Source organism: Dermacentor albipictus, chromosome 3 (genome assembly GCF_038994185.2).
Source record: "Dermacentor albipictus isolate Rhodes 1998 colony chromosome 3, USDA_Dalb.pri_finalv2, whole genome shotgun sequence".
NCBI classification, from domain to species: Eukaryota; Metazoa; Arthropoda; class Arachnida; order Ixodida; family Ixodidae; genus Dermacentor; species Dermacentor albipictus.
Genome location: NC_091823.1, coordinates 185,104,853 through 185,132,574, shown reverse-complemented (window position 1 = coordinate 185,132,574; position 27,722 = coordinate 185,104,853). Strand labels below are relative to the sequence as shown.

Here is a 27,722-nt window from a genome sequence, read left to right as displayed (position 1 = left end):
ATGTCGAGGGGCATGGCGGAGATGATGCAAGAATCCAAGCATCTTATTAGCAGATGAAATTACATTACTAATGTGTGGGGCCCAGGACAAATCGTTAGACAGGGTGATACCTAAGTATTTATATGATCGGACAGGATGTACAGGGATATTGGCTATTGCATATGGGAAATCAAGCGAATGAAGGCGGTGGTGGAAAGACAGGTGTTTACATTTATCAGAATTAAGTTCCATTAACCAATCGTGGCACTATTCCTTAATGCTGTTGAGGTTGTCCTGAACCATTTCTAGGTCCGTGGTATTAGTTTTTGGTCATTGGTACTACAATGTTTAGGCATCTCTTATACCAGAGCTAATGAGAAAAAAATGGGGGAAACAGGCCCCTTAGCTTGCCGGGAGCACTTCAGACGTATACGCTAGGAAGTCAGGAAATTAAGCTACAGCAATGTAATCTGCGATCAGTCAGACACTGTTTGTACACTCCGTGTGTGGAAGCAATTGATGATCCTGTTTCTGCCGCGCTTGCAATACAATTTCCGGGAACACAAATGGAAATACGAAAGAACGAATAAGTGCAAATGTAGACGAAAGGAATGGACGCAAATATGACCGTTGTGACGTGATGAAAATCTGTGTGTTAACTTTACAAGTGGTGTCGCTACATGCTTTTGAATACTGTAAAGCCTTCTCTTCACTTTTCTCTGTTCCTTTGTGTGGAAATTTTGCATCAACAAGGAAAGCCCGTTTCCGCAGAGCACCTTATAAGTTGCTGCAGATAAATTCTTGAACATCTGTAGTCTTATGGAGTGTACAGTTACAGTATCTATTCGAGCATTAAATTCCCCAAATATGTTTGCGAGATCTGTACAAGCAAATTTCTATGTGTGCAGCCTTACAAAAAGAAAATCTCATCTATTTTTTTTTACAATGTCATCGCGGCATGTACAGATGTTAGGTATGGCTTATACATATCTCGCAAATGTATTCAGGAAATCTAATGTGCGAATAGATGCTAGCACTGTACGCTCTATAACACTACAAATGTTCAAGAATTTATCTGCAGCAACTTACGAGGCGCGCTGCAGAGACGGGCTTTCCTTGTTGATGCAAAATTTCTGCACAAAGGAACAGAAAAGTGACGAGAAAGCTTTACAGTATTCACACAAAGAAAAACGTAAAAGCACGTAGCAGCAGCACTTGTAAAGTTAACACACAGATTTTCATTGCGTCAGAGCGGTCGCATTTGCGTCCATACCTTTCGTCTACATTTGCACTTATTCGTTCTTGCATATTTCTGTTTGTGTTCCCGGGAATGGTATTGCGAGCGCAGCGAAAACAGGATCGTCACTTGCTTTCATGGGCAGAGTGTACAAACCATGTGTGACTGATAGGAGACGACAATGCTGTAGCTTAAATGAGGTATAGCATTCCTGACTTCCTAGCCTATGGGTATGAAGTGCTCCCGGCAAGCTAAAGGGCCCATTCCCCCATTTCTTCTTATTAGCTCTGGTATGAGCGATGTCCAAACATGTAGAAAGGTCAAAGACACCTAGGCGCTCTCAAGGTCGTCTGCTTTAAGAGCAGCTCAGAACCATATTGTCTTGCCAATCTTAGTATTTACCTGGGGCCGAAAGTTTCATTATACAGTCAAACCCAGCTATATTGAACTTGCAAGAAAACACCCATCAGTTCGATATAGTGCATAATTCAATATAAGCTTGCTGAAGAATTGAATGTCATAAAAGTATGAAACTAGCATAGTTTCCCATTAAATAGTCCTGTATCTTCTTCTGCTTGGGCAATTTCGCTGCCTGCAATGCACACACTTCTCCACATTGTCCAAGGAGTCGGAGCAGCCGAGGCCCCAACCTTCTGCACTCGCGCAGAAGCACCAGACTAGTGAGCGCACCAATCACTTCGAAGGATGTAGGAAAAGGACTGCCGTTGCTTTCCTCATTGTGCTCACTTTCACTTTTGCTCGGTATGATGTCGGCAATGCAGTCTTCGTTTTCAGGCCCTCCTGTGGTCGCAACACCATCATCTGCACTCACAAACTCATCGACCATTGATTCGTCAACAGCTTCCGGAAATTCCAACAGCTCACTCCAAACTTCAGCAACACCGGCAACAGCGTCGTCGCATTCATCAGAGTTTACAGTCATTACCAAGCAGGCAGAAGCTGGCACGTCTGAAGAAATTTCGGATGAACCATTTGTACATGGCCATGCTTACGCGTCGGGTGCCACGGGCACCAGTTTGCGAGTTAGGCCACTTTAGCCCTAATCTCCTGCTTATTCTTCAAGATTGTGCAGAGAGTGCTCCTCGGAATCTTGCACACTGCGGGGCCATACGACTTCTTACCGTGTTTGACCTGATTTATAATTTCGAGCTTCCTGACGAAAGGCAAATTCTGCCTCTTCATCACGGCAACACTGCGGCAGAAGGCCTACAGGGCGCAGACGCAACGAACCAAAAAAGCAGCAAGACAACTCACACTTGCACCATCTTGCACGACGAGGACACAAGACTCTGATTGGCTGTCTGAGCAAGCACTGTGGGCGGACAATGATAATTTTTTTGCAGAGGGGTGTCTATGGCTCGCACGACGTGGCACGGTCGCAGTAGGCAGAGCAGATGGATAAGCTGCGCTGCCGGGTTTTCCCACTGCCACGTGGGAAAGCCAACTTCTGGGGTCACTTTTACGGCATTTGACGTTTAATATATCGGGAGTTGCTGCTATTCTTATTCAATGTAAACAGAATTTTTTCGATGTAAACGGGTATGATATAGTTGGGTTCGACTGTACAGCATTCGGATAGTGTTTTCTGCCCCTCAAAATTAACAGCAATCTGTTCACAGGTGCACAGGCAGAAGGAAAAAGGCAGCAGAAGGAGATAAAGAAAATATTATTGCTGTATCAAGCACACAGCCCGGTTCATTCTTTGTGCCAGGGGAGTTGTCTACAAGTTGCCATTATGCTGTGGTGCATTGTACGTTGCCCAAACCAGATAATGCATTAATTAAAGATTAGGAGAACACCGAAGATTACTTGGCAACGTTGAGGTGGCTGTGTACAAGTGGTTAATCCGAAATTGCTTCAGACGTGCCGGCTTCCGCATGCCCAGCGGTGACTGAAAATTTTGATGAGTGTGACGAAGCCGTTGCCGGTGTTGCTGAAGTTTGAAGCCAGCTGTCAGAATTTCACCACTAAAGACATCTTGTCAAAGCCAGCCTTTAATGCACAGAATAAGCGTTTAGTGAGTGCCAGATTTCCGAGCTCTGCCATTACCTCTACTTCCGAAGGCATGCTTTCCGCCATTAGGTAATTGTGCCCACAAGGAACTTGAATGTGATCAAACTAAGAGAAGCAAAAAGACATGCAGTAATTCCGCACGTACATAAAATAGTCCATGGCTTAAAGAATGCTGGTTCCAGGTATAGCATAGAAGGCAGGACACATCTGCTCTAGAGTTGACATATTTTTAACAGATAAGCAGGCAAAGGGCACGTGTACAGTGAGCCATGTCACCAAATACATCACATGTAAGCGATGTAAGCGTAATTTTTGCTATATATACTCATTGTAACTATACCGTGCTCAGAAATTGTTCTATATATAAAACAATTCAATGTAAATGGGTTCAATATACTGTAGTCGGGTTTGACTGCATATGAAAACTACATTTCCATGTATACGCGGCTCGGCACTTCTCGATAAGCGCTGAAACCTTTTTCCTTTTTCTTACTTTTTCTTGCACACACATTTTAAGTGCTGTTCAATTTTGCCAAAAAGATATAGGGTACCTAGGCGCGTTCATGGCCACATGCGTGCATGAGAATCCAGAAGTACGATGTTAGGACCACTGATAATTGACACTATATCGTCCAACCTATGACGATCAGGAACACTTGCCGATAGCAGGTAAATCAAGGCATCTCTTAGGCATGTAAGACCCTCTGGGCCGGACTTCTCTGCGATAAGGTAGCCTCACCACCTATGTCGGATGCTCGTTTGCCGTAGTCGGAAGTTCGAATCCTCGTATGAAATATATGTAATATTTTTTGAAGATGGTGAGCTCGACTTTCGCTTCCTCCAGTGTACTAAATCTCCAGGCTTGGAGTGACGCCTGACACCGGCAAAAGATGCCAAGAGCGAGTGGGGCTGTACTAATTTAGGTACTACTAAGTTAGGAAGGCCCGCAAAGCTTCAACAAAGACACTCCCTCACCAGAACAGGAATTGGCCTCCTTGTTGCAGTAGTCAACTGCTACTTCCCTCATGATTCCTACAATTAACCCATGGCCCTCAGTCCCCAGCAGCTGCTGAGGACGTGACTAAGGTGGCGGTCAGACATGCAACGCAGCAGAGGGTGCTAAGAATCTCTGGGTCCGGACAGGCCACCAATGGAAACTGTCCCTGTTGACCTTTAACACTCGAATTCTGTCGAGTGAGGCTAGCTTAGCAGGACTCTTTGAGGAACTATCAGACATTGTTTGGGATATCATCGGCCTTAGTGAGATTAGAAGTGGAGAGGCTTAAACAAGGCTAACTAACGGTCATGACCTCTGCTGTAGAGGTCTCCCAGATAAGAAGCAATACGGGGTAGGATTCCAAATTCATAAGGACATAGCAGGCAACATTGATGAATTCTAAAGCATTAGTGAAAGGGTAGCGGTAGTTGTAATAAAACGTGATAAGAAGTGTAGATTAAAGATAGTACAAGCCTACGCTCCAACATCCACTCTCGTGATGACGAACTAGATCAGCTTTTTGACGATGTTGAATAAGCAATGAGATAGTGCAAACTCAGCATACTGTAGTAATGGGCGACTTCAATGCAAAAGTGGGGGAAAATCAGGCTGGTGAACAAGCAATTGGCAACTCCGGCGTCGATTCTAGAAACGCTAGAGGAGAGATGCTTGTAGAATTCGCAGAAAAGAATAAGCTGCGAGTAACGAAGGCCTTCTTCGGGAAGCGTAGCAACAGAAAGTCGACCTGGGAAAGCCATAATGGTTAAACAAAAAATGAAATTCATTTCATACTTTCTGCCAATCCCAGCATAGTGCAGGATGTAGAAATGTTAGGTAGGGTAAAGTGCAGTGATCATAGGTTAGTGACGGCTAGGATTCACCTCAGTTTGAAGAGAGAAAAAGTAAAATTGGTAAAAAAGAAACAGGCCAACCTAGATGCAGTAAAGGTACAAGCAGACAAATTCAGGCAAACAAATATGCAGCCTTAGAGCAGTGAGATGAAGATGGCATAGAGGTAATGAATGAAACCGTAACTAGGCTAGCTTCAGTGGCAGCGATTGACATGCGAGGCAAGGCACCAAGGCAACCAGTAGGCAAGCTCTTTCAAGTAGCAAAGGACCTAATAAAGTACCAAAAAAGAATGAAAGTGTCCGACTCACGAGATAAGATAAAATTCGCAGAACTGTAAAAACTGATCAACAAGGCAAGAATAAGAGATATTCGAAATTGTAACGTGACAAATTCTGAGGAAGCCGTAAAATATGGACGCAGCCTGAAACCAGTGAGAAGGAAACTTGGTATATGACAAAACAAGATGTATGCACTGAAAGATAAGCAGAGTAATATCATCAGCAATTTCGAAGGTATAGTAAATGCAGCGGAAGCATTCTATACTGACCTTTACAGTACCCAGAAGAGCCATGATACCTCCATTCGAAGCAGTAATGAACAGCTTGTAGAGACTCCTCATATAACTAACGATGAAGTCAGAAGGGCCTTGCAAGACAGGAAACGGGGAAAAGCAGCAGGAGAAAATGGAATAATAGTCGATTTAATCAAAGATGGAGGAGACATAATGATTGAAAAACTGGTGGCTCTCTATACAAAGTGTCTATCGACTTCAAGGGTCCCAGAAAACTGGAAGAATGCAAACATTATACTAATCCACAAAAGGGGAGACGTTAAAAAGAATTGAAAAATTATAGGCCCATTAGCTTACTTCCTGTACTATATAAAATATTCACCAAGATAATCTCCAATAGAATAAGGGCAACACTGGATTTTAGTCAACCAAAGGAACAGGCTAGTTTCATGAAGGGATACTCTACAATGGATCATATCCATGTCATCAATCAGGTAATTGAGAAATCCGCAGAGAAAAATCAGCCTCTCTATACGGCTTTCATAGATTATGAAAAGGCATTTGATTCAGTAGAGATACCATCAGTCATAGAGGCATTACCGAATCAAGAAGTACAGGACGTAAATATCTTGGAAAATATCTACAGAGATTCCACAGCTACCTTAATTCTACACAAGAAAAGTAGGAAGATACCTATAAAGAAAGGGGTTGGACAAGGAGACACAATCTCTCTAATGCTATTCACTGCGTGCTTGGAAGAAGTATTCAAGCTATTAAACTGGGAGGTTTAGGTTTAGGGATAAGCGGCGAATATCTCGGCAACCTTTGGTTTGCAGATGACATTGTTCTGTTCAGAAACACTGGAGATGAGTTGCAACAAATGATTGAGGACCTTAACAGAGAGAGATTAAGAGTGAGGTTGAAGATTAATATGCAGAAGACAAAGATAATGATGATTAGATTGGCAAGGGAAGATGAGTTCAGGACCACCAGTCAGCCTCTAGAGTCAGTGAAGGAGTATGTTTGCCTAAGTCAGCTAATCACAGGGAACCCTGATCAGGAGAAGGAAATTCATAGAAGAATAAAAATGGGTTGGAGCGCATACGGCAGACATTGTCAGCTCCTGACTGGAAGCTTATCATTATCATTGAAAAGGAGCGGGTACAATCAGTGCATTTTCCCAATGCTGACGTATAGGGAAGAAACTTAGAGACTGACAAAGCTTGAGAACGAGTTAAGGACCGCGCAATGAGCAATGGAACGAAGAATATTAGGCATAGTGTTAAGAGACAGAAAGAGAGTGGTTTGGATCAGAGAGCAAACGGGTACAGACAATATTCTAATTGACATTAAGAAAAAAGAATGGAGCTGGGTAGGTCATGTAATGCATAGGTTAGATAACCGGTGAACGATTAGGGTTACAGAATGGGTGCCAAGAGAAGGGAAGTGCAGTCGAGGATGGCAGAAAACTAGGTGGGGCGATGAAACTAGGAAATTCGCAGGTGCTAGTTGGAATCGGTTGGCGCAGGATCGGTTGGTGCAGGATTGGCACAGGTAATTGGAGATTGGAGGGTGAGGCCTTCATCCTGTAGTGGACATAAAATAGGCTGATGATGATGATGATCATGATCATGATCATTTATAAATGTGACGTAGGCTTGTACTAAACTAAACCCGCCAATAAAGACTTTTGCTAATGAATATATATATATATATATATTTATTGGGACCAAACGGCTCTTTTTGAATAACCCTCATATTACAACCCAGCAGCATTTACCCTTGTAACAACAGCACGAGTTCCACACTAACAGCAATTGCAAAGGCCTTTTGTTTACAGACAGTATCTGAACCTGGAGTCACTATATGAATAAGTAATCTGATTCCAGTGACCAGAACCGGTAACGCACTCCCTCACCAGAGCAGGATTGGCCACCCTGGTGCAGTACTTGGCCACAACCTCCTATATGAACAACACAATCAAACCCCGGCCCTCAGTCCCCAGCAGCTGCGAAGCAACTGACCATGGCGGCGGTCAGACCTGCGACGCTGCAGAGGGTGCTAAGAATCACTGGCTCCGGACAGGCCGCCAATGGAATATGAACCTGGCAACGTTTAACGCTAGAACGCTATCTAGTGAGGCGAGTCTAGCAGTGCTATTGGAGGAATTAGAGGGCACTAAATGGGATATAATAGGCCTCAGTGAAGTTAGGAGGCCAAAAGAAGCATATACAGTGCTAAAAAGCGGGCACGTCCTGTGCTACAGGGGCTTAGCGGAGAGAAGAGAACTAGGAGTCGGATTCCTGATTAATAAGAATATTGCTGGTAACATACAGGAATTCTATAGCATTAACGAGAGGGTAGCAAGTCTTGTTGTGAAACTTAATAAGAGGTACAAAATGAAGATTGTACAAGTCTACGCCCCTACATCCAGTCATGATGACCAGGAAGTCGAAAGCTTCTATGAAGACGTGGAATCGGCGATGGGTAGAGTAAAAACTAAATACACTATACTAATGGGCGACTTTAATGCCAAGGTAGGCAAGAAGCAGGATGGAGACAAGGCAATGGGGGAATATGGAATAGGCGCGAGGAATAGCAGGGGAGAGTTATTAGTAGAGTTTGCGGAACAGAATAATATGAGGATAATGAATACCTTCTTCCGCAAGCGGGATAGCCGAAAGTGGAGGTGGAGGAGCCAGAACGGCGAGACTAGAAATGAAATAGACTTCATACTCTGCGCTAACCCTGGCATCATACAAGATGTGGACGTGCTCGGCAAAGTGCGCTGTAGTGACCACAGGATGGTAAGAACTCGAATTAGCCTAGACCTGAGGAAGGAACGGAAGCAACTAGTACATAAGAAGCCGATTAATGAGTTGGCGGTAAGAGGGAAAATAGAATAATTCCAGACCAAGCTACAGAACAGGTATTCGGCTTTAACTCAGGAAGAGGACCTTAGTGTTGAAACAATGAATGACAATCTTGTGGGCATCATTAAGGAGTGTGCAATGGAAGTTGGTGGTAACTCCATTAGACAGGGTACGAGCAAACTATCGCAGGAGACGAAAGATCTGATCAAGAAACGCCAATGTATGAAAGCCTCTAACACTACAGCTAGAATAGAACTGGCAGAACTTTCGAAGTTAATCAACAAGCGTAAGACAGCTGACATAAGGAAGTATAATATGGATAGAATTGAACATGCTCTCAGGAACGGAGGAAGCCTAAAAACAGTGAAGAAGAAACTAGGAATCGGCAAGAATCAGATGTATGCGTTAAGAGACAAAGCTGGCAATATCATTACTAATATGGATGAGATAGTTCAAGTGGCTGAGGAGTTCTATAGAGATTTATACAGTACCAGTGGCAACCACGACGATAATGGAAGGGAAAATAGTATAGAGGAATTCGAAGTCCCAAAGGTAACGCCGGAAGAAGTAAAGAAAGCCTTGGCAGATATGCAAAGGGGGAAGGCCTCTGGGGAGGATCAGGTAACAGCAGATTTGTTGAAGGACGGTGGACAGATTGTTCTAGAGAAACTGGCCACCCTGTATACGCAATGCCTCATGACCTCGAGCGTACCGGAATCTTGGAAAAACGCTAACATAATCCTAATTCATAAGAAAGGAGACGCCAAAGACTTGAAAAATTATAGACCGATCAGCTTACTGTCCGTTGCCTACAAACTATTTACTAAAGTAATAGCAAATAGAATCAGGAACACCTTAGACTTCTGTCAAGCAAAGGACCAGGCAGGATTCCGTAAAGGCTACTCAACAATAGATCATATTCACACTATCAATCAGGTAATAGAGAAATGTGCGGAATATAACCAACCCTTATATATAGCTTTCATTGATTTCGAGAAAGCGTTTGATTCTGTCGAAACCTCGGCAGTCATGGAGGCATTACGGAATCAGGGTGTAGACGAGCCGTATGTAAAAATACTGAAAGATATCTATAGCGGCTCCACAGCCACCATAGTCCTCCATAAAGCAAGCAACAAAATCCCAATAAAGAAAGGCGTCAGGCAGGGAGATACGATCTCTCCAATGCTATTCACAGCATGTTTACAGGAGGTATTCAGAGACCTGGATTGGGAAGAATTGGGGATAAAAGTTAATGGAGAGTACCTTAGTAACTTGCGATTCGCTGATGATATTGCCTTGCTTAGTAACTCAGGGGACCAATTGCAATGCATGCTCACTGACCTGGAGAGGCAAAGCAGAAGAGTGGGTCTAAAAATTAATCTGCAGAAAACTAAAGTAATGTTTAACAGTCTCGGAAAACAACAACAATTTACAATAGACAGCGAGGCACTGGAAGTCGTAAGGGAATACACCTACTTGGGGCAGGTAGTTACGGCGGATCCGGATCATGAGACGGAAATAATTAGGAGAATAAGAATGGGCTGGGGTGCGTTTGGCAGGCATTCTCAGATCATGAACAGCAGGCTGCCATTATCCCTCAAGAGAAAAGTATATAACAGCTGTGTCTTACCAGTACTCACCTACGGGGCAGAAACCTGGAGGCTTACGAAAAGAGTTCTACTCAAATTGAGGACGACGCAACGAGCTATGGAAAGAAGAATGATAGGTGTAACGTTAAGGGATAAGAGAAGAGCAGATTGGGTAAGGGAACAAACGCGAGTTAATGACATCTTAGTTGAAATCAAGAAAAAGAAATGGGCATGGGCAGGACATGTAATGAGGAGGGAAGATAACCGATGGTCATTAAGGGTTACGGACTGGATTCCAAGGGAAGGGAAGCGTAGCAGGGGGCGGCAGAAAGTTAGGTGGGCGGATGAGATTAAGAAGTTTGCAGGGACGGCGTGGCCACAATTAGTACATGACCGGGGTCGTTGGAGAAATATGGGAGAGGCCTTTGCCCTGCAGTGGGCGTAACCAGGCTGATGATGATGATGATGATGATGAATCTGATTCTGGGCCAACCCATTCAGAGAGCCAATGCAGACGCCGCTTATCATTTTCTCATTGCAAGCCTTGTCAGCATAGTTGACATTGATGTTCCCCTTCAGCTTGAAAACAGCTGCATAGTGTGCATGTCGCCCTCTGGTGAAGTGACGTGAAGACACACAATGTGAGTGTTAGCTGTCCTCATGCAAATCAGAACATTCACAAACTTGTGAAGAGCTCGCCACTTGTAGTTTGAATTGGATTGGATTGTGGTTGCATGCACTGATAGTGTGCTTGGTTGCCGTGCGTTATCATCATCACCAGCTGCAATAAGCACATGATAGCCGCTGCGACAACACAGGAAAGAAAAAAATTCTTATTGATGACCGATATGGGGGGTGTGAGCATTATAGATATGGTACTGCTAAAGCTGCCTTATTGCGTCTCCTGATTACTTGGTCTTCGCCGCACCTGCTTGCACTATATGACACACACCCCTCTAGTGATTACTGTGAACAATCCTTGCACTTGATTTGCCACTCCTAGTATGTCTGGCACTCTCAATTCATTACCGAACTTGCTGCATGTTGTTGCTGCTATGACTGGTATATGACACATACATTGTCTTATCTGGACAACAGACATAAAGAAACGAAAAGGAAACTAAAAACCTAATGCGTGTTGTAGCATGAAATAAGGACCAGAATCACAAGGCTCACCCTTCACAAGACTGTCAGGAATGTCAGCTTTTTATCTGTCATTGTATTGACGCTATACTTACGCAACTTTTGTGTAGCACATAATCTTTTCTGCTTTTAAGATCTCCTACGTAGGTTCAAATTGAGGTCTCTTTTGCAAACTACTTTTTATGGTTCCAAGCCATGGCTGTGATGGAACAAAACACCAATAAACTCCGCTAGCTTTTCGACAGTAACAGTTGCATTATAAACCACATTTGGTAGCCAACACTGTATTGGCTATAAATGAAGGAGATATGCTTCCTCCACAACCTCTACTTCCTTTGGAGGGCCTGTGTTTGTAGCACATTTCTTGCAACCAGTAAAATGATAACTCTAGCCAGCACTGAACTGGCAGGCAAGGAGCACCAGCTGTGATGATGTTAGCTGAGGGAGTGCCAGCTTTGTTACCAGCTCTTCTTTTTTTCCGGACTATCCAGGCACAACTGACACCCCTGCTTGCAATGCTGGAGCCGCTCGTGCTAATGCGAATTGTCTCATCGCTCATCCTGGAGAGGAGGATCATTCTGGTCTCGGAGGACAGCAGGTGGGTGCTCGTCCTAATCATGGTGGCCGCAGATGTACTGCTTGCTGTACCTGCCACATGCTGTACTTTTGAGTTGCTGTAAGAGTGCAACCAATGAAAAGGCCACTTGTTGTAAAAAACCTTACTTGATGTGACATAACTTGGGGACTGTCTGAAGCACCTACTGAGGCCGAGCTCAGACCTCAACTAAGAGCACGTTGTACATATTTACCTCTGTAGAAATCATATTGTAGCCTACAGCTGACATCAGGCAGACGTTTAGTTTCAAGACTTGTCTTTGGTTTAGTTTGGATCATTTTAGCTCAGTCAAAGAGAATTTTGCAAATGGCCACAAGTACCTGAGCCTCTTTTCAAACAGTGTGATATACTGTGAACAAACCCTGGGCAGATAAACTGTATGTTCGATGGGCCAGCCAGTTGTCATGGTCATGCCATGTTCAGTGGTGGAGCAGTTGCACCAAATTGCACCAAGAGTCTGCGTCATGCTGCTCCAGAAGAGCATTTTTGCAGAAAATTGTGCTGAGCCTGCACCAAAGAAGTATCAGAATGAAAGCTTTGTTCCTTTCATGCTGCCTTCCAAAACCTACAGCACGCTATCGTTATCCCGGAGGTCAACGGAGTGGCCATAGCCATGGGTACACAGTTAAACCTTGTTACAGTCGAACCCGACTATATCGAACCCGTTTACATTGAATTATTCTATATATCGAACAATTTCTGGACATGGTATAGTTACAATGAATATAGATAGCAAAAATTACACTTACATCGAATAAAAATAGCAGCGACTCCCAATATATTGAACGTCAAGCGGCGGGAAAGTGCCCCCAGAAGTTGGCTTTCCGTCGCAATGGCAGGGAGACCCGATTTGCGCTACTCCATCCAACCACTCTCTCTACCGTGACCGTGCTGCCTCGGACGAGCCTTCAACACTCCCCTGCAAAAAATGATCCTGACCCGTCCGCAGCGCTTGCTCAGACAGCCAATCAGAGGCTCTTGCGCCCTCGTCGTGCAAGATGGCAAAAGTTAGAACGACAGAGAGCTGAGCTAGTTGGTAAGGATTCATTATGCAAAAAAGAAGTGAGGCGTGCAGACAGGACACAAGAGTAGAGAAGTGGACAACACGAATGCCGACTATCAACTGAAGGGAGCATTGAGGCAAAAAAAGAAAGAAGACACAAAACTCATCTGCGCAAGCTCAGGAATGGTATCACCATGTGTAAGTAGTGTACACATGCCGGTATACGTGAGAGATAACTGTTAAGGCACCTAATCTCTTCCTTATGTAATGTAATCGAAGGCTGACTCACGCACGCACTTCCACCATTAAAGATATGCCAAGCCTCTAACATAAGACACGCATCTTCATTCTTATGCCTGTACAGTATCGCGCATTCATCTAACTCTGGCGTGCAGTTACAATCTTGGCAATGTAGAGAAAGATTAGAAGGCGATCCACTGGTTAACGACCTTTAATGTTCCGTTAGCCTCTGATTGATACACCGTCCCGTTTGCCCTACGTAGAACTGGCCACAGCTAAGGGGAATTTTGTAAACCACACCCATACGACAGTCAGTAAACCTGTTGTTCTTACTGTGCTTCACTGGACAAATATCTGTTCTTTTTTTGCCTTTTACCCACTCCTTTTTATTCTGTACGGCAGCGCATATCTTACCTAGCTTATTGGGAGCAGCGAAAGCAACATTAACATCATATCTACTAGCAACTTTTTTAAGCCTGTGCGACACTGAATGAATATACGGAATAGCCACTACTCTTCTTTTGCTATTAATAATACTAATGCTAACGCTAATACTAATGCTAATGTCGTGCCTTAAGTCGTCTCTCACCAGATCCTGCATGCACAAAATGAGTGTCAGTTTTAATACGCAGGTTCGGCACCTATTAGAAGCAGGTTATCCTTATGTAGCAGTGGCCACTGTGGCTGAGCGCCTAAAGAAATCAGTTTCGAGGAGGACGGACAGGATTACAAAAAGCATTAATAGCAAAAAAAGAGTAGTGGCTATTCCATACATTCATTCAGTATCGCACAGGCTTAAAAAAGTTGCAAGTAGATATGATGTTAATGTTGCTTTAACTGCTCCCAATAAGCTAGGTAAGATATGCGCTGCCGTACAGAGGAAAAAGGAGCAGGTGCGAGGCTTTGCATACTTGCCGATAAAGAGCGGTTTAATTTTCTTCGTGCCAGTTTTCATTGCAGCAGAGCAGGACTGACATGTGAAGATGTGACTTCTTCCCTTCTTTGCACTGCTGCCCTTTTATGTGCGTCGTCTTGTCTGGCAGGAGCTGATAAAAACATGCTGACTCGTTCACGAAAATATTGTCTTCAAAATACGATTCAGCCACCTCCAGAAAACAATCACTGTGCCAGGAATCTGCACCTTCCCTGTCAGCAGCCTTTCCCTCGCCCATGACTACCTGCCAAGTTATTCTGTTCTTTTGGTGGAAACGAAAAAGCTAACTTGCACTGGTGTCAAACCCAGTTATTTCAAATGCATCGGCAAATTCACATGTTTTTTCTTGGAGCATTGAGTCTCGAGAATGTTTTGCAGTCTGGCATCTTTGAACTACGTGAGAACAGCTTGGTTCACATTTTGAAAGTTTCCCAGTCGCAGCCGTTCCCTCGTAGGAGCAAGTCGCAATTCCCAGTGAAGCTTGACAATCTTGTCTTGGGCTTTCAAAACAGACTGTCGATGTGGCAATGCCACGTTGTCTGCACACATTGATTTGCTTTTTCCCTGCATCGATTTCCTGCAATACGTCCAGTTTGTCCTGCAGCAAAAATTCCTTTCGCTTCTTCTTGGTGCCGTCGCTAGCTGTATTCATTGTTTAATCTTGCGCGAACTTTCCAGATTGCACTGTTGTGCGTGAAGGAACAATGTGTTGACAACGACTCAGATGGCCTGTGGGGCCCAACTGCTGAAGCAGTGGAACCTCGTCTCTCTGGAGTAAGCCTTGCTGAGGCTGATGTCCAGCACCAATCCTTGCTCGTGCCTCAGCCATTGGCTGCTGGGGCCCTTGAAGCAAACGAGAGTCCTAACAATGAGGGCAATTGGCCATGGTCTTCCCGGCGCGTCCTCAAGTTGGAGAGGGAGATTGCACTGTTGTGCGTGAAGTAACTGTGGTATAGTGCCTCCCCCTGCCAGATCTCCGTGTTATCATACATTTACGCTTTGTAGTAGTTTAGCTAGATGGCGCACCCCCCTTCTGTCATGTGACGAGCTTGGACCAATCAGGAGGTGTCATCTGGCGTGTGAAGTCCTTCTTAGTAATAAACGGCCGTGAACTGGCTCAGTATTTGTTCCGGTTTTCATCAGGAGCAGTTAGCTCCGTGTCTCCTTCTCTGCGTCGGCGCTCGCCGCGCGTTCGCTGGGCGCGGCCCCCCACTTGCCTGCCGCTGCCGACACAACATCTTTTGGCGACGAAGATGGGATTCCCGCTGCGGTTCCGACCGAAGCCCCGGGAAACCAACGAGCTTCGTAAGTGAAGTGTCCCTTCCTGTGTCTGCACGGCAGGCAAACGCCGCCAATGCACTTGGCGTTGCGAGGCTTCCGAGCCTAGGCCTTCTCGCCCCCCTTTGTTCTTCCTTGCCCCATTCCTGCTGCGAGCTCCGGCTTGTTTTCTGCACTGTCTCCTGCACGCTACCGGGCATGGCGTCTTTTACAGCGAACCTTCCCGTTTTTCTGGAATTGCCTGGGTCACCGTTAATTCCGTGGTATCGATGGAAAAAAATTTTCAGGCCCACCTCGAAGCGGCCGGCGGTGGCGACTGGACGGACGCGCGATGAGCGTTCGCGCTCGTCAGCGCTCTCGGGCGTGAGGGACAACGAAAGTACTTTGCAGACGAGGAGCAGGAAGCAGCAAGGCAGTTAACCAGCGCAGCGTCAGCGTCAAGCGAAGCAGCAAGGCCGTCGACCGGCGCAGCGTCAACGTCAAGTGATGCGGTCCCGCCAGCGGCAGAGCTCCAGAAACTCTTGCAGCGGCTTTACCGGCTGTTCGCCGCATCAACAAATGTTCTGGCGGAGAGGCACGAATTCACCAGTCGAAGGCAGTTCGAGGGAGAAGGATTCCTGGAATTCGTGACCGCATTGAAGGAGAAGGCGGTACAGTGCAACTTCGGCACAACCTACAAGGAGTGCGTCCGAGACCAGATAATACATGGGGTAGCGAACGTCAGCGTTTGCGAAAAGTTATTGGCTCATGGCGAAACCCTGTCCCCCGACAAGGCAGAAGAAATTGGACGCTTGTTAGAAGCCCTGCATCGAGTGAACCACGCGTTCGACTCTGAAAAAATACAAAGAATTGAGGCATCTCAACTTGGCGTTCCATCGACGGGCCAAGATGACAGACTTCTTCCGGGAAGCTGCCAAGATGGCCGACTTAGTCCGGCAGGCCATGAAGATGGCCGACTTCTTCCGAGAATCCGCCAAGAGGGCCGACTTCTTCCGAGAGGCCTCCAAGAGGGCCGACTTCTTCCGAGAGGCCGCCAAGAGGGCCGACTTCTTCCGAGGGGCCGCCAAGAGGGCCGACTTCTTCCGAGAAGCCGCCAAGAGGGCCGACTTCTTCCGAGAAACCACAAAGGTGGTCGACATTTCGCACATGGCTCCTCCAGGAACCGTGGTGCATGCGATCGGTGTGGCAGCAGGAACCATATCGCGTCTTACAGGAATTGTCCAGCAAGAAATTGGCGATGCAAAGCCTGCCACACGTTGGGCCATTTTGCATCAGTGTGCCGAAAAACCCGTACTGTTCAACACGTCTCTTCCACAGAGACACTGTCTTCAGCTTCCGCAGGGCAGCCGTCCGCGTCCGTCTTGACGGTAAGCGCTTTTGAAACTAAAAAAGATTTGGAAGTTCCGGTCATAGTTAACGGCGTCTCCATGCGACTGCTGGTGGATGCGGGAGCGTCCGTGTCATTCATGACGGCCGAAGATTTTAGAAATCACTTTGGTCGACAGCACAGGCTGTCACAAACAACAGTGGACTTGAAAAATTTCTCCAAGCAACGCATCGACGTTCAAGGCCTGTTTCAAGCCACTGTCCAGTTTTTCCAAAGGTCATGCTCCGTCACGTTCCATGTAACTACTACAGGAACATCACTGCTGGGTTTAGACGCCATCCTACGCTTGGGCATACAGATCGACGGTACGTCGCCGACATGTCGTCTACCATCGCTTCCTTCAGTACAGAGCCCCACAGGTGTGCCTCCGGGTTTTGATCACCTCTTCAGGGACGAGTTGAGTTTCGCAAACAACCTTGTGCACCGAATTCATCGGCAGCAAGATGCGAAACCAGTATCTTCAAAGTTGCACCGACTACCCCTGGCTCTCCGTGACCAGGTAACAAATGAATTGCGACGTCTCGAGGACTGCGACGTCATCGAGCGCGTCGACGCTTCTGAGTGGGTGTCTCCACTCGTGGTAGTGCACAAGAAGGATGGAACCATGAGGCTCTGTGTAGATCTACGGGAACAGGACAGTCTTGTGTCTCAAGTTCAAGAAAGGGTCTTGCAGAAACAGTGGCAAACTAAGCAGTACGTAGACAAACGTAGAGGTGCTCAGGCAACTCGTGTCAAGGTGGGAGACACTGTCAGAATAAGATTTAAGAGAAAAGAATTTTTTAAGTACAGTAAACCTCGTAAAGTCAAGGCCCAGATAGGACCATCTACTTTTCTACTCAGTGATGGGAAGACGTGGCATGTGTCTAAGTTAACCCTAGTGATAAATGATTCAGCAGATAGTACATTGTGTACAAGTGATAGAGACTTTTTGTACTCATATTCAAATCTGGATAGTCATTCCGATGACTCATCTGTAGTGACAGCATCTTCTCATAGTTATAAGCATCAGCTAAATAGTTCGTCTGACTGTATCACTTCCGGGTCTGCACAGTCAGCAGTCGTCTCTGATTCCTTGAGGGAATCGGTAGCATCCCAGGACTTGTTGGGACGTCGAGAGGAGTTTCCTGGGCAACCCTCTCCAGCTTTGAGCGACAACCACATTCAATTGTCCAACCAGGGGGAGAGAAATAGTAGTGGGACGACTGGGTCCTTAAAGTCGACTGATACGCGTCGCAACCCCCAAAGTTCTTCTGAGGTACGCACGCGTCCTCATCTTGACAGAAAACGGCCTCCATGGCTCGGTGATTATGTTTCTTGAATGTAGAGCGTTTTGCCGTCTTCGAAATGCCATGGCTAGGGGCCTCGCTGTGACATTTAGGAGACAGTCTACATGTTTCATTAACACAAGTATAAAGTGCTCCTTGTTGCGGTGCAGTGAGTTTTGTGCCGTGTTCCTTGTCGGACTTTGTTTTGAGTGACTGCCTGTGTTTTGGTGCCCAAGACTGGTACGCGTGTATGTGAACTTGGGCGGGGACGGACTGAATTTGTTGTGGACTTAAGTGCGTGCCTTGTGTGCATCTGGTGCGCGTGTGTGTGAACGTGGAGGGGAACGAACTGGATTTGTCCTTGGACTTAAGTGCGCATCTTGTGTGCGCGTTTCACTGTATGCTTACTTTGTTTCCAGGGGGGATGATGTAGTATGGTGTCGCCCCCTGCCAGATCTCTGTGTTATAATACATTTATGTTTCGTAGTAGTTTAGCTAGATGGCGCACCCCCCTTCTGTCATGTGGCAAGCTGGGACCAATCAGGAGGTGTCATCTGGCAAGTGAAGTCCTTTTTAGTAATAAACGGGCGCGAGCCTGCTCAGTCTTTGTTCCAGTTTTCATCGGGAGCAGTTAGCTCCGTGTCATCCTTCTCTGCGTCGGCGCTCGCCGCGCGTTCGCCGGACGCCAGGCCCCCACTTGCCTGCCGCTGCCGACACAACAGTAACATTGTGTTGACAACGATTCAGAAGGCCTGTGGGGCCCAACCGCCAAAGAGAGGGAACGTCATCTCTCTGGAGTAAGCCTTGCTGAGGCTCATGTCCAGCACCAATCCTTGCTCGTGCCTGAGCCATTGGCTGCCGGGGCCCTCGAAGCGAAAGAGAGTCCGGGGCTTTGGAAATCAGGCGGTGTGTTGGGTGATGATGGTCAGGCAGGCCACGAAAAACGTCAGCTGTCACACAGGCAAATTGTGCCGACATCGCAAGCCGAGAGAGGCGGCGAAGTGTGTGGCTTGGCGCAGGCTGGCGAGTTACCACACACTGCGAAGGCATGTGGTGTGAACCGCTGGCAGACTCCAGAGAGTGAGGAATAGGCCGCACAAAACGACGCAGAGGTCACAGAGGCGTCGACAGAGCTTGGTGGTCGCGGGGCATCGCTCGTCGCCGCGAACGAGAACATGATCGAGATATTCAGCTTATCTAGGGCAGGTTCCACTGAGCTGCGTCCTTCGTAGCACCTGGTTGGTCATGTGCTGCGCATGGGTGAGGGCCTGGCATGGGTCAGTGTAACCCAATCACCGAGCCAAAAGCAGACACGTGTCTCGCCACCTTTGCATCTGGACAGCTCGAGGGATGGCAGGAAAGCGACCCGAGGGAGTACGATTGAAGAAAAGCGTGCATGGAGAAGGGCAGCTGGCGCTGAATTGGTAATTTAATTTTGTTAAACCTGCCATGCTGCCTTTTTTTATGTTTGATTGCAATTGGTAATTGCTTGATTTTTCTGCCTTTTAATTTACAGATCTGTTATTTGTGCACTTTTTTTGGTGTGTGTGATACATGTTGCATGTTGAGCGCGTGTACCGGCTCTGCAGTGGTTTGCGCCAGTACTCACAAGGCCTGAGGGGAACAATACATTATCACATTGATTTTGAGCAGTTGATTTTAAGTCCTTTTGTTTTAGCTGGCATTTTAATTCTGCTGTGGAGTGTGCTGACTGGCTTAGGACGAGTAGGCGATGTGTGCGGCCAAGTAATTTGTGTGAGACCTTCCACGAACAGTGACCCAAACGACGACGTGATTGCGCCCATGACCTTCAAGTCAGTAGGGAGCGTGGTCTCCTTCAGGTGTGCGTGCACAACTGTGTGCCAGTTTTTGGAATGTTATTAAGACAACATTCTTGTCATCAGGGTGGTGTCACAAAGTGCATGCCCGCGTCCATCTCGACATGGCCGCCATTGCCGCCGCAGCCGCAGCACCGCTTACACTGTGGTAGAGAGGCAAGCTCCCTACTTTTCCTGAGCTCGCTGGACCAGTTGGTCACGTGGGTCGCCAGAGTGTGACGAGGGACAAGCTAGCCGGGGCAAGCGGGGAGAGTTGTTTGGGAGACGGAGCAGCATGATCATGCAACGAGAGACAGCTGAAGATGTGGTCTGCAGGCTGAAACCCCCAAGCCAAAGTCTTCGCCGGTAGATTGACAGACGGTGCAAGTCCGTCAAGATCTTTGGCTGCGAGGTACCAGCAGCCGGACACTTCTTCAGATTGGGATCTCGGCAAGCACCCCACGGATAAGCCTTGTGTTCCGCTCTGCTCTCAGAACTTTCCGCCGGACTCTTTTGTTTAATCGCATTTCATCTTTCATTTACTTATTTATCGCACGTTCATTTTTGTATGTTCTGTTAGTGTAGTGTTTTCCACATTTAGGGTTGCATGTATTTTTCATTTGTGTCGCGTAATTTTTAAAAATTTTGTTTCGCGAGTGTTAGAAATTTCCACGTGGCGGGCTTTGTGTCATGTCAGAGTGTGTGTTGTGTGTGACCTGCATGCCTACTGCGAAGCTTTGCACCTTCTGCTTGCAGTTTTTTTATTCTTTTGTTTTTATCATGTCACTGGCCTGATTTCATTTTATTAAATTGAGTGTGTGTTTTTACATTGCTTCCCGTCTCATGCCTCTGGTCCACAGTCGATCAGGCATGGACCTTATTGCTGGTCAGCAGTCGAACCATCCATATATGCTTGCGGGGTGGGTTTCTTGTCGCCCCATCCCCTCCGGTTCAGAGAGTGCAAGTGATCATACCCCAATCTTTGACAGACGCTGACAGCAGCATAGCTTAGAGCAGGAAATGAATGCATGTTTATTAAGAGTGCGACTTATAAAGACATGAGCTAGCGCGCTGTACATAGTGCGCATCACCAATGCGCATCCTCGCTGGTACAATCACTACACGTGTCCGATACACCCTCCCTCAAGGAACAAATGAAATAAATACTTAAATACTTATACACATTTTCCAAAGCTTATGACACTTGCTTAAAATGTTCATCATAATGAAGCTTCTGGGGAGGCCATACGGGAGTCTGCCATGTCCACCTGGCACGTAGGCTGGCAAGGCCTAATGGGCCCTGCTCCTCACTAGAATTAGCTCCGCAAGTAGTAGGATGAACAGAGAAAGTCCAATAAAATTGTCAAAAATTGGTTCCCACCTCGAAACTTCGTATCAGTCAACTCTGGGCAACTTCACGAATCTGATGATGTGCTTGAAATTGTCATACCTCTAAAAACTGGCCAGCAGAACATCGAAAAAGACGGAGCCTATGTGAGAGACGTGTCTGCTCCGTGCTTTTCTTCCCGATGTATAAATGTGTTTACAACTATTTATATGGGGAAAGGATAGTGGTAATCGTGCAGGTTGGTGGAAAGGTCACAGCTCCAGGAGACAGTTTACATCTTCGTCTTCCTCTTGTGTGCACGGTCCTGTCGAAATGCACCGTAACAATATGGTCATTGGCAAGCTTCAGCAGGTTAGCAATCCTATATGCTGTGTACTAGCTACGCCTGATCTGACATCATATATTTTTGCATCACAGGTGGGGTAAGGAAATAGTGATGATTGCATAGAAGCCATATGTGTGGCATTGGAGTTCGTGTTTGCTATAAATTTAATCAGTGAAAAGTAGTTACTGAATGCATTGCATATATCGGCTAAAGTGGATGTCATTATTTTGTGCGGCAAAATATGTTTTAATTGTCTGTCTGAGTGCTTGTCTGAAAGATTTCAAGTTCTTTTTAGAATCATTGCCATACAGTGCACCGCTTTTATTTTTGTCACGCTCTTTTTTCCGTCTTTACTTCCCCTTCCCCTAGTGCAGGGTAGCAAACCAGAGGTTTTAAGTCTGGTTAACTTCCCTGCCTTTCTCTCATTTGCATCTCTCTCTCTCTCTCTCTGCACTGCAAAATAGCCTTTTTTTTTACTGAATATAGAGTCCTGTTAAAAGTGCAGGAGTATTTTCTATACTTTTCTCGAAGTGAGGGATAAAAAGACTTCTTTAAGTTTCTTGTACATATTCTATTTACTAGTTGACTGTTGCAAGGCCCTGGTAACCCTGGTTCACTGTGCTTGGACATTACCTCATATGTAGAAGTCGCATGTGCTTGTGCATCTGAAAGTGTGTTGGCTAAAAAGTTGTACGTCTTACTGGCACATTATTTGAAACATAATCTGGGATCCTGGCAATGCCGGATGAGTAATCAAGAAAACTGGAAGAGGACAGTTCTGTCCATTCATGGTTTCTCGCTTTCAGTTTTCACTTTCAGTTTTCACTTTCGAATTGGACATGGTAAACAAAGCAGAGAAATGGTCACTGATATCAGCATTCAGCACCGTTGCAGTCTCATAGTGTAAATTTTCGGACAACACATGATCAATAATTGTACTGCTATGGTTAGAAACGTGTGTTGGTGGGTTAGCATGGCTTGAATAGCCCTAGCTGGTAAAACAAGAAACATTCATAACAAAGACAGGAGTCTACATCAGTCAAATCTATTTAAAATCGCCCTTAATGACTGTCATACTGCTATTATTATGCAATTAAATTATGCGGTCAAATCCTGAACAAAACTGCTGATATGAGGTTGAACGAGACCCATACATCACTGCAACAATCAAATCTCGTGGTAGATTTAACTATGATTCATAAATCTCAGTCCAGACAGGCCCACAACAATGCAGAGAAATGTCAATGTCAGAATGCGTTGTGTATGCAACATTCTTTTCAGTGTAAAGTGCAGCTCCCCCGTATGCAATGCTAGAATTACTAGCTGGCAATGGTTATTTAGAACAAAATTTCTCGCTCCCATGGACTGCTTTTGACAAAACCAATCCAACTGTAATGTTGCGTGCAATAAATAAATAAGAATGATGAGAAAAGACATCTGAGGAGCTGAGACTTGAACTGGAGCAAGTGCCCTCTTTTCCTATCTGGCTTAAAAGAAGCAGGAGAGAGCCCCTGTAGTGCGCACTCGGCCATGCTATCTCCTTCACTGGGCATGCGGGAAGGTGGCGTGCATCAAGCCACTATCCTTCTCGGCTCACTTCCGCACCCATATCAAATGGTGCAAAAGGCGCAATCTTCTCGCGCTTGGACTTCTTACAAAACCCAGGGTCCTTCTGACACATGACGACATCGGATGATGGAAGAAAGGCTTTTTCAATGTTAGCCCAGTGACAGTTTTGGTATTGTGCACTGTACCGCACAATTTATCGGGTGCCATATTTAAAGGGGCTCTTCTTAGTTCGAACTATATTTCCAGTCCCCTTGGAATTCAAATAATGAGATTCTGCTGTATTCTTTGGTGTATTCCTTTATTACATTTATAAGTCCAAGAGTCACAAGAATGTCAAGGTAATTTGCTATACTACCTTTCTAGGTTCTTGGGAAATATCAATATTAAGGTCAACTATGAGCACCTACTGTTTTTGGTTCATGTATCGTTTGATAAATGTATTCAGTTCATCCCAAATGGCATTGGTATTCACGTTTGCTGGCCTGTAAATGGCACCTATGTGCACGGGACATTCTTTTTAGTAATAGAAATGATGGTTACTTCTCCAGAAATGAAATTAACTTTATTTCTACTGCATAACCAATCGCTGTTCACATACATAGATGCCTCCTCCTCTGTGGTTTTCCCTGCATAACATGTATCTGTAATACCCATCCAGGCCTTTGAAGTCTATCTGGATGCTTTTTTGTTTACTTCGGTTAGTACAATCACATCAGTGATGGCTGCATCCAGCCTAACCACCAAATAAGTACATAACTTATTAGTTTTTCACTGTGCTCGTGATGTTAATGAGAAGTATGCTTATTTCTTGAAGGAATATGCTTTCACTAATGTTTGCTGAAGTTGAGCATCTCGTTCTCTCATGACTGAAAACAAGCCATTGAACCAACTTTTGCAGGGCATTGTATGAATCAACCAATTATAGCTGCTCCTTTGTTTGAAGAATTTTAAGCATGCAGACACGAACAGAAGAAGAGGGAAATGGACAACACAAATGCTACTTGTTGCTAAAATATTGCCATTACGCAACCAAACAAATTTAGCTTTCTGTTGTGTGAGCTTCCAACACTGCCAGAACAACCGCTTTTGATTTGGCATCATATTTTCATTCTTGAGCATGATTTTATTTGATAACCACAGGTTTTGTATGCCCTGATCAGTGAACCTGACTGTGATAGGTGGAATCTTATCCTGTAGGGCTTTGATCCTGTGGATAGCTTCCAGTGACCATCATTCTGGCGCTTCAATCTTGAGCTTGCCACTCAGATTAGTTAGGACTTGGTACGAATCCCGATTCGTAAAAATAGGTACATCCTGAACTGTTACGTTTTTATGTCATAAATACTGCTGAGTGCTCTCAACGTTCTGTTTTAAATTACGTAATTGAATTTTCTATTCTGACAGCCTTCTGCTTAGTTCTTCTGTTGTCTTTTTCAATGTCACTCTCCCGATTGCTTGATTTTGCCAGAAGTCGGTCATATTTAGATGCTAACGTTTGCATTGATTTCTCAATGGCTTCTGCAGCAGTGTGTTCAAATTTGCATGCCTCCAAATCAAAAACGAGACTGATTCCTAAAAGAAAAAAATGCTTAGTGTAAGGTAGCTAGGTGCACTGCAATTGAACTGACATTCTTTTTTAATGTCTTGATTTGCGGTCGTTCAGAGACATCGCAATGTGGGTCCACAGTGTGTGGAATACCCTCCCACAGACGATGCATGGTTGTGCGAGCCTTCACAAAGTGTGGCATTCCTAATGCATCAGATGAAGATGACTTTCTGCGGTTGGTAGAGAGTGTGAAGACAGACGGTTAAAACACAAACCTCAAGTTAAAAGAATTTTCATTTACTAGAGCTTTCAGTTGTAAGTATGATTCAACTAAATCCAGGTTTAATTTCACAGCAGGCAACTTGAGAGTAAGCATAAATCATTTTAACTAACACATTGGCTTCTTGTTTAAATGTTTGAGCATTATATACATTGTGACATTCATCAGGGCACTGGTACTGTTTGCCGATGTGGCCCTTGTGCCATAAGAACCCCAGACATCATCATCATCAAGACACATAAGCGGATTGGTGTAGGGCAGGCTCTTTAGCAAAGGTTTGCACAATTACCCGAGGCCAGATAGTTTGTCAACTCCTATTATTTTGTGTATAGAAGCAGCATATCTACATTTGAAAAAGCCAGCAAAGTCATCAATAGTGTGATTGTGCAGTTATACCTGTCATGTGTAAGCCGACATTACCCAATGCCTTCACCTTGCCTTCTGCGGTCTTCAACTCCATTGGGAAACATGTGTCACAAGACTTGCTAAGCTTGGTCTTACCCAGATTTGGCTGATTTACACTTTCCCCTCTTCTAGTCCGTTAATGTTGCACCAACTGTTGCTGCTCTGTAGCTTAAACAGCTGCTGTTCAGCAGCTGCTTAAGCTACGCTTTGGGATTATTAGAATTGGGTGCTCACAGACCAGGCCACATGACTTGATTGCTGTTATGCGTCACTGGAGGCCTTTGAGCCCTCCATGCATTGGCCATGTGTGGATGCTATGATAACATGACAACACCAATGGCGATGGCACAAACACATCTCGAGCATGCATACATAGTTGCTATCACAATAAAACAGCTTCACTGTTTTGTTGAATGCCATGAAGCATGTTGTGTACGAGATCTCTGTGATGTGTACCATATTTGCATAATTCTAATGTGCACCTTTTTTTAATAAAGAGTGTGTTCAAATTTGCATGCCTTCAAATAGAAAACGAAACCGATTCTTAAAAAAAAGTGCTCAGTGCAAGGTAGCTAGGTGCACTGCAATTGAACTGACATTCTTTTTTTAATGCCGATTTGTGGTCGTTCAGAGACATCGCAATGTGGGTTGACGGTGTGTGGAATGCCCTCCCACAGATGATGGTTGTGCGAGCCTTCATAAAGTGTAGCATTCCTAATGCATCAGATGAAGATGACTTTCTGTGGTTGGTAGAGAGCGAAAAGGAGGTTTCATCAGACTCCGATAGCGACAAGGTGCTAAGATTTAGCTTCACGCATGCGAGTGTGCCTTTGTATCTTCCATAAAATCATATGAACACAGTACATGTCAACTAAGGTTTCATTAGTTGATGTATGCAGTAGAATTGGCACCAAGTTATTTTTTATATTTGGGAGGTAATATAACTGTGCATTACAATTGGAGGCTTGGTAGAATCGTGCAAATACGTCGATTGCCACCGCTATGGACAGGTAGGACAACGTAGAAGTGAGCGCCTCCATAAATATGCCACTTCAGTACATCACAAACTATTTGTTCTGCAGGAAGGTAGCACAACTCAAGGAGACAGGTCTTAATAAAGTCTGGAAACACAGGTGCTCTTTGAATTCTTTGTTTTTTGAGGTGGCAAGCATTTCAAATTTTTGCCCAGTGTGGTCACGTTTAACCACCTTACTAGTATTGTTGAGGGCATTCTTGCCCTTGCCTCAAGTAGCACTGCTTAGTTTTGATACATGTAGATATTCACCCCATAGTGTTGACCAGAAAACTGAGGGTTAAGAGTGGGGGAGGAGGTTGCAGAACAGACTGTTGCGCATTGGATGAGTGGCTTTGGTAATAAAGGGAAGCTGTTGACCACCAGGCTGGTGCGAGGCTGGCTCGAGTCCCTGGAGTGCCTGACGTACCCGTTCCGGTGGCCGCACGTACGAGTGCCCCTGGTGCCCAAGAGCCTGCTGGCCCTGTGCTCTTCAGCCGAGCCATACCTGCTCGGGGTGCATGCCGCCCTAGCCCACACTGCGCTTGAGCTGCTCTCGGGACCGGTGCGTCTCTCCTTGTTCGACAGCACTTGTCAAGCATCTGTCCTCAGTAATTTTCACTGGTGCAGTAAAATTTTTGCACTCCTTTTGTGACTCCTTTTGGGATAGGGCACCTGTTGACTTGCTTATGCAAGTGCTGCTTTCATAGGCTATGCTGCCTGCTCTGACAATGGTGTGAGTACAATCATCTCTGTGCCTAAAGGTGTCCCTAGTGTGATTGAACACAGGTGTGCAACTACATGCACGACAGCGCATGGCTCAGAGGATAAGGCTGCAGTGCAGGGCTCAAAGGCGTCACTCAATTTCTTCATTTTGGAGGTAGTATGAAGAAAACAGGCAATGAAGCCAAAGGAAGCATAAGGGAAATTGATAGTTACATTTGATTGAAGCATAGATATACTAGTTGTTGTGGAAATGAAACTGCACGAAAAGACAACTTGCTGCATGTTTGCGCCAAACCCTTATTTTCTGTGTTATATGTGTGATATTCACAATGCACAGCCTCTTGGCAACACTCTCTGCACCCACCATCTTTTTTTTATGGCGTAGTTGCAATATAGACTATGGTCCAACACTTGCAATAGACGGCAATGTAAGGGGACAGTTGCCATCTTAAGATTTGTTCCAATTCTGATGAAACTGTCAAAGAAGACAGCTTTGCAAAGACAGCATCAAAAGAAAATGGTGCAAGCAACTTTACTGCCCAAACAAAATCTAAACAAGATGGCTGAGCAGAATGCTTGGAGACTTTATGGGAAGGTAGTCTGGTGCACAAGGAAACACAATCATGCTTTCCTGTGTGCCTAATGTAAGCTACACTCTTTTTTTCATACGTTAACACAAGCAAAGAGTTAAAATACAGAGGTAATACATACCTTTTCTCGCTTTCTCCTGTAGCCACAAGGTGGCATCACATGGCA

The 27,722-nt window shown here is 45.3% G+C and overlaps 1 protein-coding gene across 11 annotated transcripts in view; it reads left to right on the top strand.

Moving 5' to 3' along the window:
- LOC139057669 (DENN domain-containing protein 2D-like) overlaps positions 1-27,722 on the top strand; it is a 614,144-nt gene that overhangs the window by 302,673 nt on the left and 283,749 nt on the right. For all 11 annotated transcript variants that reach the window (XM_070536315.1, XM_070536318.1, XM_070536317.1 and 8 more), the window contains exons 11-12: positions 11,707-11,813; positions 26,628-26,805. In XM_070536315.1, coding sequence (XP_070392416.1) covers positions 11,707-11,813; positions 26,628-26,805 — 285 coding nt within the window. The remainder of the gene's footprint in view (positions 1-11,706; positions 11,814-26,627; positions 26,806-27,722) is intronic.